General features: G+C 39.8%; 1 protein-coding gene across 7 annotated transcripts in view; it reads left to right on the top strand.

The window, feature by feature from the left end:
- Positions 1 to 11,359, top strand: part of NSUN6 (NOP2/Sun RNA methyltransferase 6) — an 83,013-nt gene extending 71,654 nt beyond the window's left edge. For all 7 annotated transcript variants that reach the window (XM_063610148.1, XM_055296701.2, XM_063610143.1 and 4 more), the window contains 3 exons: positions 4,640 to 4,788; positions 8,689 to 8,814; positions 10,767 to 11,359. In XM_063610148.1, the coding sequence (XP_063466218.1) occupies positions 4,640 to 4,788; positions 8,689 to 8,814; positions 10,767 to 10,979 (488 nt within the window). In that variant the 3' untranslated portion in view covers positions 10,980 to 11,359. The remainder of the gene's footprint in view (positions 1 to 4,639; positions 4,789 to 8,688; positions 8,815 to 10,766) is intronic.
- The last annotated feature ends 962 nt before the right edge of the window (positions 11,360 to 12,321 follow it).

Here is a 12,321-nt window from a genome sequence, read left to right as displayed (position 1 = left end):
GGAGAATAGGATGGAATGGAGAATGGAAGGAGAATGGAATGGAATGCGGAATGGAATACAGTGAGGAATGGAATGGAATGGAGAATGGAATAGAGAATGGAATGGAATGGAGAATGGAATGGTATGGAGAATGGAATGGAGAATGGTATGGAACAGAGTGGAGAGTGTAAGAGAATGGAATGGAGAATGGAATGGGATGCAGTGGTGAATAGAATGGAATGGAGGATGGTATGGAGAATGGAATGGAATGGAGCATGGAATGAAATGGAGCATGAAATGCAGAGATGGAGAGTGGTATGGAATGAAAAATGGAGTATGGAATGGAATGGAGAATAGAATGGAATGGAAAATGGAATGGAATGGAATATGCAGTGGTGACTAGAATGAAATAGAGGATGGTATGGAAAATGGAATGGAATGGAGAATGCAATAGAATGGAGAAAGGAATAGAATATGGAATGGAATGGAGAATGGAATGGAGAATAGAATGGAATGGAATACAGTGATAAATAGGCTGGGAGAATGGAATAGAATGAAATGTAATGGAGGATGGAATGGAGAATGGAATGGAATGCAGTGGTGAATAGAATGGAATGGAGGATAGTATGGAAAATGGAATGGAATGGAGAATGGAATAGAATGGAGAAAGGAATAGAATATGGAATGGAATGGAGAATGGAATGGAATGGAATGCAGTGGTGAATAGAATGGAATGGAGAATGGAATAGAATGAAATGTAATAGAGGCCTGAATGGATAATGGAGTGGATTGGAGAATAGAATGGACAATGGAAAGGAATGGAGAATAGAATGAATGGAATGGAGAATGGAAAAGAGTGGAATGGAATGGAGAATGGAATGGAATGAAAAATGGTATGAAATGGAGAATTGAAGGGAATGGATAATGGAATGGAATGCGGAATGGAATGGAGCACGGAATGGAATGAAATGGAGAATGGAGTGGAGAATGGTGTGGAAAGGAACGGAAAATGGAGCATTGAATGGAATGGAGAATAGAATGGAATGGAAAATGGAATGGGATAGAGTGGGAGAATGGAATAGAATGGAGAATGGAATGGAATGGAGAATAGAATGGAATGCGGAATGGAGTGGATTGTGGAATGGAATGGATTGCTGAATGGAATAGAATGAAGAAGAATGGAGAATGGAATAGAATGGAAAGGAGAATGGAATGGAATGCGGAATGGAATGGAATGGATTGTGGAAAGGAATAGAATGAAGAAGAATGGAGAATGGAATAGAATGGAATGGAGAATGAAATGGAATAGAGAATGGAATGGGGATTGTAATGGAATAGGGAATGGTATGGAACAGAATGGAGAATGGAAGGGAGAATGGAATGGAATGCAGAATGGAGAATGGAATGGAATGTGAAATGGAATGGAATGGAGAATGAACTGGAATGGAGAATAGAATGGAATGGAGTGGAGAATGGAATGGAGTGGAGAATTGAAAGAGAGGATGGAGTGGAATGGAGCGTGGAATGGAGATTGTTATGAATGGAATAGAGAATGGAATGGCATGGAGTGGAATGGAAGAATGGAATGGAATGGAGAATGGAATGGAATGTAGTGAAAAATGGAAAGGAATGGAGAATGGAATGGAAAATGTAACGAATGGAGAATGCAATGGAATGGAGAATGGAATAGAATGCTGAATGGAATGGAGAATGGATTAGAATGGAATGGAACAGAGAATGGAGAATGGAATGGAACGGAGAATGGAGTAGAATAGAATGGAATGGAGAATGGAATGGAATAGAATGGAGATTGAACTGGAATGGAGAGTGGAATGAAATGGAGAATGGAATGGAATGGAGAATGGTATGGAATGGAATGGATTGGAATGGAGAATGGAAGGGAATAGAATGGAGAATGGACGGGAATGGAATGGAGAATGGAATGGAATGGAGAATGTAATTGATTACGGAATGGAATGGAACAGAGAATGAACTGGAATGGCGAATGGTATGGAACTGAGAATGGTATGGAACAGAATGGAGAATGGAAGGAATGGAATGGAGGATGAAAGGGAATGAAATGGAGAACGGTATGGAATGGAGAATGGAATGGAATGTGGAATGGAGTGTAATGTAATGGAGAATGGAATGGAATGGAGCATGGAATGCAGTGAAATGGAGAATGGAGTGGGGAATGGAATGGAATGGAACGGAAAATGGAGAATGGAATGGTATGGAGAATGGAATGGAATGGAGAATAGAATGCAATGGAGTGGAATGAAATGGAGATTGGAATGGACAGGAATGGAGAGTGCAATTGAATTGAATGGAGAATGGATTGGATAATGGAATGGAATGCAGAACAGAATGGAATGAAGAATGGAACGGAATGGAGAATGGAATGGGGAATGGAATGGAGAATGAAATGGAGTGGAGAATGGAATGAAAGGGAGAATGGAATGGAATGAAATGGAGTGTGGAATGGAGAATGGGTATGAATGGAATGGAGTGGAATGGAATGGAACGGAGAATGGAATGGAATGTAGTGGAAAATGGACTGGAGAATGGAATGGGATGGAGAATGTAACAGATGGAGAATGGAATGCAATGGAGAATGGAATGGAATGCGGAATGGAATGGAATGCAGAATGGAATGGAGAATGGAATAGAGAATGCAGTGCAGTGTAGAATATATGGGAATGGAATGGAGAATGGAATGTAATGGAGAGTGGATGGAATGTATTACTATGGAGAATAAAATGGAATGGAATGGTATGGAATGGAAAATGGAATGGAATGGAATGAAGAATGGACTGGGAAATGGGATGGAATATCATGGGGAATGGAAGAAATGGAATGGAATCAAGAATGGAATAGAATGAAATGAAATGGAGAATGGAATCACAATGGAATGGAAAATGTAATGGAGAATAGAATGGAGTGCAGTGGAATGGAGAATGGAATGGAGTGGAGAATAGAAAGGAATCGAGAATGGAATGGAGTGAAGAATGGAGTGGAATGGAATGGAGAATGTAATGTAATGGAGAATGAAATGGAGAATGGAATGGAGGATGGAATGGAATGGAGAATGGAATGGAATATGGAATGGAATGGAGAATGGAATGGAATGGAGGATGGAATGGAATGGAGTGGAGAGTGTAGTGGAATGTAACTGAATGTGAATGAAATGAAATCGAGAATGGAATGGAATGGAGAATGGAATAGAGTGGAATGGAGAATGGAATGGTGTGGAGAATGGAATGGAATCAGATGGAGAATGGAATCAGATGGAGAATGGAATGGGATGGAGAATGGAATGGGATGGAGAATGGAATGGAATGGAGAATGGAATGGAGTGGAATGCAGAATGGAATGGAATAGAGAATTGAATGGACTGGAGGATGGAATGGAATAGAATGGAGAATGGAATGGAATGAAATGGAATGGAAAATGCAATGGAATGGAATAGAGAATGGAACGGAATGGAGAATGGAATGGAATGGAGAATTGAGTGGAGAGTGGAATGGAGAGTCGAGTATAGTGGAATGGAATGGAGAATGGAATGGAATGGAGAATGGAATGGAATGGTGAATTGAGAATGGAATGGAATGGAGAATTGAGTGGAGAGTGGAATGGAGAGTCGAGTATAGTGGAATGGAATGGAGAATGGAATGGAATGGAGAATGGAATGGAATGGAATGGTGAATTGAGAATGGAATGATATGTGGGATGCAATATAGTAGAGAATGTAATGTAATGGAGAATGGAATTGAGGGGAATGGAATGGAGAATGGAATGGAATGCAGAATGGAATGGAATGGAGAATGGAATTGAGGAGAATTGAATTGAGAAGAATGGAATGGAATGCAGAATGGAATGGAATGGAGAATGGAATGGAATGCAGAATGGAATAGAATGGAGAATGGAATGGAATAGAATGGAGAATTGAATGGAGTGGAATGGAGAATGGCATGGAACACAAAATGGAATGGAATGGAATGGAGAATGGAATGGAATGCGGAATGGAATGGAAATCTTGCTAGCAGGTAGACAGCCCAAATATGTAAACAGACCGCTTGGTTTCACACCTTCCTCCAATAACATTAAATAGATTAGAAGTTAGAGAAAATTATTCAAGTGAATGCAAAGGAAACGTTCGTGGAAGATTGAATCTAGGCTTAGTACTGGCTCATTCTACCTATTCTAGACCATAGCCATTCTGATGGCCACAGAAACAAGGAGACTCAGGAACACCAGAATCAGTGTGTTTCACAACAGTCAAACAGGCATTTTCTTGGGGGCTGTCTTCAATAGGAATTACCAAGAGAAGTATCCATTTCCAGAACAACTAGAATTAATTCCAAGTCCTAGCTTTGACGAGTTGTGGCTTCTGAAGTTTGGGGTAGAAGGTCTTTTGTGATTAGGCCTTGTTTGTACTATATCAACAGAATAACTCAACTATAACTACATTTTAACCTTTCTACCACATCAAATCTATATTAGGTTTAAGTCAAAATTAGTTTAGCCAGCTACTTGATTGAAGGGAGAAATTGTTTTATTTTTTATTCTAGATTATGATTTTAAATTCCTGCTCATCTCAGGAGTTTTCTAGTTTAAACCTATATGGAAGATAGTAAACATGTTTTAATTCTCTTTATAGGGGAACCTCCATTTCTACCAGAATCCTTTGACCGAATTCTTCTGGATGCACCCTGTAGTGGAATGGGACAGAGACCAAACATGGCCTGTACTTGGTCTTTGAAGGAAGTGGCATCATATCAGCCATTACAGCGAAAACTCTTCACTGCAGTATGTGGTGGTCTGTTTTTTGTGAAAGAAAGTTAACTTTTGCTACTTTGATGTTTAAACTACTGAGAGGAATCTCCATAGCAGCATTCATTACAATAGCCAAAAGGTGGGAATAACCCAAGAGTCTGTTGACAGACACATGGATAGCAGAATGTGCTATATCCATACCTGGAACGTTATTCAGCCTTCAAAGGGAATGAGATTCTGATACAGGCACAACATGGGTGAACCTGGAAAACATTATGCTCGGTAATATGAACCAGACACAAAAGGAAAAATGCTGTAAGATTTTGCTTATATGAGGTAGCTGGGAAATTATTCATAGAGACAGGAAGAAGAATAGATATTACCAGGCATTGTGGGGCTGGGAGATTGAGGAGCTGTTGTTCAATGGGTATAGACTTGCAGTTTGTGATAATGAAAAAGTTCTGGAGATGAATGGTGGTGATCATTGCCCAGCAACGTGACTGTACTGAATGTCATTATTGACTTAAAATGGCTAAAATGGTAAATTTTATGTTATTTATATTTTACCACACACACACACACACACACACACAACACACACACACACACACACACACAGCTGAGAGGACCTAGTTTTAAATATAGGAAGTTTTCCTTTAAGTTGACTCACGTTTAAGATATATAGGCAATAGTAGAATTTCATCAGTGAGATATTTAGTAAATTTCAAATTTTCTGCTCTATCTGAAAAAACGTCACTGAGTTGTTAACTTGTAGTTACTAACTGATGTAAAGAATTAGATATAAAATAAATTACTCTTTTTTAAAAAAACATAGAGTTCTTGGCTGGATATGGTGGCTCGCACCCATAATCCCAGCACTTTGGGAGGCCAAGGCGGGCTGATCAGCTGAGGTCAGGAGTTTGAGACCAGCCTGGCCAACATGGCAAAACCCCGTCTGTACTAAAAATACAAAAAATTAGCTGGGCGTGGTGGTGTGTGCCTGTAGTCCCAGCTACTCGGGAGGTTGAGGCAGGAGAATTGCTTGAACCCGGGAGGCGAAGGTTGCAGTGAACTGAAGTCATGACACTGCACTCGAGCCTGGGCAACAGAGCAAGATTGTCTGGAAAAAAAAAAAAAAAAGTAGATTTTTTTTTGGGTCATCTTTAGAAGAAGGCCCAATAGGAAGCAAAACTCATTGATAAAAACAGGAAGAGACAGTCGCCAGCGCAGGATATAGGAGAACCATAAAAACTGTACAGATTTAACTTGTCTCCAGCACTTTCAGAAGAAGCCCAGATAGAACGTTTGAGGATTTCTCCTAGTGTTGCAAAAATGACTCAGTGGATTTCAGAGTGTATAGGCAGTGTTTGATCATAGATGAATTCATTATTTCCTCCCAGCCCTCCGAAATACAAGGCTAGAGCAACAATGGGTGTTCTATAATGATTTAGTCTCTAAAGCTGTCTTTGAGTACATTCTGATTCAACTCTCCTGGTGTTTCCTTTCATACACAAAGGTAGTACTGGTTGTGTATTATTTAACTTAGCCTTTTTCTATGAAGTCTTCAAAGAACTCATCCTCAGAATTAAAACAGCAAGCAGCAAAAAGGAAGCTTTACTTATAGCCGAAACCCACTTTGACTTGAGAATAAAATTAGGATACTTCTGTAAAGGACTTGGATTTCTGTTCTTATTAGGTCACAGCAAAAATGGTATTTTAAAAGGCTACTAGGAGTAGCTGAATGATCTCAATGAGAAGGAAAAGCCGACAGTATATGAGAGAGAACTTGAGAATATAGCAGGTGTGCCATTTGGCATGGAGAGAAATCGAGAATGTGGACTTGAGCCATGTTTACTTGAGCCATGGCTCCTCCACCTAAGTGACTTTAGGTACATTGTTTTCTGTATCTGAGTAGCAGGGATAGCAGCTCTACCTATTAGGAATACCTCATTGGCGATAGTCATCTTACTTTGTGGTTGTTATAAGGATTTATTGAGAAGAATTCATGTACAATGTTTCACACAGTAACTGCACATAGTAATAAAGTTTAAATTTTGATCAGCATACTCTGATTTAAAAAGCACAAGTGTGTATACCCTATTTTTAAAGATTTCCTTTAAATTTTTAAAAATTAGGAGCTTGAAAAGTTGAACTTTAGGTATTTGAGACAAATCCATTTTAGCATAGTACCTTATCTCCTGATTAATTTATTCAACAAATACTCATAGAGCACCTACTGTATGCAAGACGCTATTCTAGATGTTGACGGTACATCATTGAGAAAGTAGACAAACACTCCATGCCCTTATTCAACGAGGTTTCTATTCTAACTAGGAGAGGAAATAAATGAGTTTTTTAGTATATTAGAAGGCAATAATGCAGTGGCCCTGTGGAGCAAGCTAAAGGAACTGGGGATAGGAGTGTTGGATTGGAATAGTTGCGAATTTACAGAGTGCCCGGGAACATGACATACATGCAAAGATAAGGAGTAAGCAGTGCAGAGAATTAAGGGAGCTTTCCCAACTGCTGCAAAGATTCTGAGGTGCCAGTGTGTCTTGTGTGTTCCAGAAACAGCAGGAGGCCAGTGTTGCTGAAGTCGAATGGGCCAGAGTAAGAGGTGTACAGGAGGAGGTCAGAGAGGCAACAAGAGACTTGCTTATGTCTGACCTCAAAGACCTCTGTAAGGACTTTGTCTTTGACTCTAAGTGATCATGGAGGACATTCGAGGGGCTGGGCTTGGGGCTGAGAAGAGACAAGCTTAAAAGGATCTCTTTGGCTGCTGTACTGACACTAGATTGCAGGAGGGCAGGGAATAAAGCAGGCTGATGAAGTAGGAGGCAGTTGCAATAATCCAGGCAAAAGATAAAGAGGCTTGGACCACAATGACAGCAGTGGAAGTGGTGAGAATCCGCCAAATTCTGGCTAGAATGTGAAGGTAGAGCCAGAGCCAATAGGACTTGCTGATGGTTGGGGGAGTCAGAAAAAGAGGCATAAAGGATAATCTGAGGTTTGAGATCTGAGATTCTGGAAAGATAGGAAAACTTCTGCAGTAGATTTCATAGGGAAAGTAGAAGTTCCTTTTGAGACATGTCAAGTTTGATAGTATTATAGAAATGTTGAGAAGGGCCAGACCCATGGCACACGCCTGCAATCCCAGCACTTTGGGAGGCCAAGGTGGGAGGATTGCTTGAGCCCAGGAGTGTAAGACAAGCCTGGGCAACAGTGAGACCTCATCTCTATTTAAAAAAATAAGAATAAAAAAGAAATGTTAAGAAGCCAACTGAACGTTTAAGTAGGGAATTTAACAAGGTGATCTGGCCTAAAAATGTAAGTTTGTGAGTTTTGAGCATAAAAAATGGTATCCAAAGGCATGAAGGTGCCGGGCGTGGTGGCTCACGCTTGTAATCCCAGCACGTTGGGAGGCCGAGGTGGGCGGATCACGAGGTCAGGAGATCGAGACCCCGGTGAAACCCCGTCTCTACTAAAAATACAAAAAAATTAGCCGGGCGTGGTGGCGGGCGCCTGTAGTCCCAGCTACTCGGAGAGGCTGAGGCAGGAGAATGGCGTGAACCTGGGAGGCGGAGCTTGCAGTGAGCCGAGATCGCGCCACTGCACTCCAGCCTGGGCGACAGAGCGAGACTCCGTCTCAAAAAAAAAAAAAAAAAAAAAAAACAAAGGCATGAAGGTGAATGATTGTATTTGGGGAAGTCTTGGTCCATCTGGAGTATGACAGTTCCAAGATAATGAAATGCACCTAGTCTAGGCTGCAAGTATTGCTCTTGCGTACTCTAATTACAGAAGGAATCCTTGTCACGTAGAACATCATTTTATTTATCCCAAACATTTGAAAGATATTATACTTTATGCTATGAAATTCATTCAGATGTTTATTTGGTCTTGTGCTGTGTGTGGTCTGATCACAGTTTTCTTTAGGCAGTTCAGCTGCTGAAGCCAGAGGGTGTGCTGGTTTATAGCACGTGCACTATAACACTGGCCGAAAATGAAGAACAAGTTGCCTGGGCCCTGACAAAATTTCCTTGCCTTCGGCTTCAGCCCCAGGTAGGAGTACTTTCATTTTTCTCTGTGTAATAAGATAAATCACAGAAACTGAAGCACTGTGGTAAACAGGGTGTTAACAAAGAAATAAGTAAAACTTCCAAAGTGAACACTGTAATAAACAAGAATGCTTATCTAATTAGATCCACTTTAGACTGCCCGTAATTTGCATGTCCTGACAAAGTTTTTTCTCATCTTTGTTCCTTGCCATTGTGTTAAAATGGCACAGAGCTTGGGAGTATTTTTGTTATGTGTTTATTGCACTTGTAGCTATTCATGTTACTCGGCACCTTTTTTCTAAAAAGATTTTTTGCTTCCTTCCCAGTCCTATATTTTTCTGATGTGAAAAATGTTGAGCATTTTCTCTCATGTCACATCAAAGCTTAAATGAGCTTTAATAACTGTGGGATATCAGAAGACCAACTGAAAGGGAAAAAAGTACTTCTGGATTATTGCTTATTATATAAAATATATAATATTTAAAAAGCTTTCTTATACTTTCTTTTACCTAACACAACTCTTTCTGTTATGGTCTTTATTAGAAATGTATTTTTGATTCAATTTTTAGCCCAGGATATTTGAGATTAAGTTTAAATCTGTAATAATGCTCGCATACATTCAGATACATTGAGCATCTAACTTTAGTACCTTTGTGTACAGAAATTAGGTAACGGGAATACATAAATAAAGGCAATTCAGAGATGGTTTCTAGACTTGTAAATTAAGATAATTACATTGTATATGAAAGGAAGACTTCAGAATTCATTTGGAAATATACACACACTCAAAATATATACCTAAAAGGAATGGGAAGTTTTCCCCTGACCTCCATGGAATAATAAACGATCTGTTTTCTTAGTATATATCTGAAAACCTATCTTCATTAACATGCAAATGATTGTCTGTGATGGTGACTTAGAATTATAGATCTTCAGTAGTTTGCAAGTATCACTCAAGGCCTTATGATTCCTCTAAACTAATTGATACAGCCTTAAATTATGTCTCCCTTTCTAATGTTTGTTTTTCTAGAAACTTTTCTCACCCAACTGGTATGGGTCAGAGAGAGGTATCTTAGATGCTGAAAGACCATCTTTCAGTTTTGGAAAATGTTAAATAAAGCTGAATTTTTTCTGTTGCTTTCTTTTTTCTTTTTCTTTTTCTTTTTCTTCTTCCCCTCCCCCTCCCCACTCCCTTCCTTCTCTTTTCTTTTGTTTTCTTGCATTTTTTTTGTTTTTTGAGACGGAGTGTCACTGTCGCCCAGGCTGGATTGCCCTGGCACAGTCTTGGCTGACTGCAACCCCTGCCTCCTGGGCAATTCTCATGCCTCAGCCTCCCAAGTAACTGGGATTACAGGCATGCACCACCACACCCGGCTAATTTTTGTATTTTTGGTAGAGACAGGGTGTCACCTTGTTGGCCACCCTGGTCTCAAACTCCTGACCTTAGGTGATCAGCCCACCTCGGCCTCCCTAAGTACTGGGATTATAGGTGTGAGCCACTGTGCCTGGCCTTTGCTGCTTTATTGGTAATAATGTTCCATTTACTGAGTCCCTGCTGTATGCCAGGTGTGATACCACCTTCTTTACTTAAGCCTTGTTTAATAGATGAGGAAATGTGGTTAGTTAAGGTTACCTCAAGTCACACATCTAAAATGTGGTAGAGCTGCAATTTGAGTTGTTTCCAACTAGGAAGCTCAGGCCTTTGGTAATGTCACAGGGCTTGATAAGCATGTAATAATAGGTATTTGTTCATCAGGTGATGCAGAGTATTGTTTTCCCACTTTACTGTCTGGAAAGCAGCACGTATTTTCCACCAAAATGAAAGGCATTTACTCATTTTTCTATTTTTGGAAGATGTAGTCGTTACAGCCCAATTTGTCTTTTAACTTAAATTGTAGCAGGCATACTTGCTAATTACAGGATGTTCATCCATATTGATTCACTTTCTCCAAACAGGAACCGCAGATTGGAGGAGAGGGAATGAGGGGAGCTGGGCTCTCATGTGAACAATTGAAACAGCTGCAGCGATTTGATCCATCAGCTGTGCCGTTACCGGACACTGACGTGGACTCTCTGAGAGAGGCCAGAAGAGAAGACATGTTGCGTCTGGCTAATAAAGACTCTATAGGTTTTTTTATTGCAAAATTTGTAAAATGCAAAAGCACATAGGAGAGAGATGGATGCTCAGAAATGAAAATTCCAAACATTTGCTGTCTGTGGTTTTTTTTTTTTTTTTTTTTAAACCAAAGTGTTGTCAGGCCAACTGAATGATGATGTGGTTGCTAAGGAAACAGAAAAGGCTGCCAGCTGTTTTACCAGGGATCCAGAGACATAGAGGAAGTAGGGGGTGGTATGAGATTATATTTTCTGTTTTTAAAAGAATTTTTTTCTTTATGTATTTAGTAGAGTATAAAGAAAAGCAGATGCCTGTAGATGTCTGGAGCATATTTTCATTTGTGATCTAATGTTTTAAATTGTAAAGTATACAAGTCATTCTTAATGTTAAAAATTAGTGAATCTAACAAAAGGAATAAATTAGCAATATTTGATGTGGTTATGAACAGTTGTTTTTGTTCCCAGGTTCCTAAATAGTAGTTTCCTAAGGATTCAGGGCATGGGAAATAAAACGTTGACTGTGTGCCAATAATGGAGGTAAGTATTTTACCTGACTCTCTGTCTGCTTATTTAGTAAGTCAGCCCCCTTTCAAATGAAGTCTGGACCTCCTCTAAATGATATGTGAAGTGATAGTCTAAAGACTATCATAGTCTAAGTGATAGTCTATGTTTAATGTTTTTCATAATTTTAAATGAAAAAGTAAAATGAGTATTTTCTTCACTTTGTAGATTTAGAAAATGAGATTATTCCACAATTTGGGTAATTTATCATGTATTTGAAACATATAAGTTATTAGAAAATGCTTGGTGGGAAAGAAAAAACCAGCTCTGGCAGCTGGGAAGTGGCCTGGCCTGACCCTTATAGCTGGGCCTTGGTATTCTCCTGTTGAACATAAACAGTTTCACCTAACACCAACATCAGACAAGGCAGCTGTACCTATCATAGATCCAGACAAAAAAAGACCACAGTCAAGTCTGAATTCAGACAAAAAGCAGATCATCCTTCGAACTGCAAAAATATCCAAGCATCCCACTGTAGTGGCCAAAATAATTGACTGCTTTTCAATTTAATTTTACTTTTTGAAGATAAGGTCTTGCTCTGCCACCCAGGCTGGAGTGCAGTGACATGATTTCATAGCTCACTGCAACCTCAAACTCCTGGGCTAAAGCAGTCTTACTGCCTCAGTCTCCCATGTAGCTAGGACAACACAGTTGTGTACTACCATGCTTGGCTAATTTTTTTTTTTTTTTTTTTTTAAGAGATGGGGTCTTGCTGTTACCCAAGCTGGTCTTGAACTCCTGGCCTGAAGCAGTCCCCCCGGCCTTGGCCTTCTAAAGCACTGGGATTAGAGATGTTAGCCATTGCACCCAGCCAGCTTTTAAAAAACATTACAGC

This window comes from Symphalangus syndactylus, chromosome 10 (genome assembly GCF_028878055.3).
Source record: "Symphalangus syndactylus isolate Jambi chromosome 10, NHGRI_mSymSyn1-v2.1_pri, whole genome shotgun sequence".
NCBI lineage: Eukaryota > Metazoa > Chordata > Mammalia > Primates > Hylobatidae > Symphalangus > Symphalangus syndactylus.
This window is presented reverse-complemented; position numbering and strand designations above follow the sequence as displayed.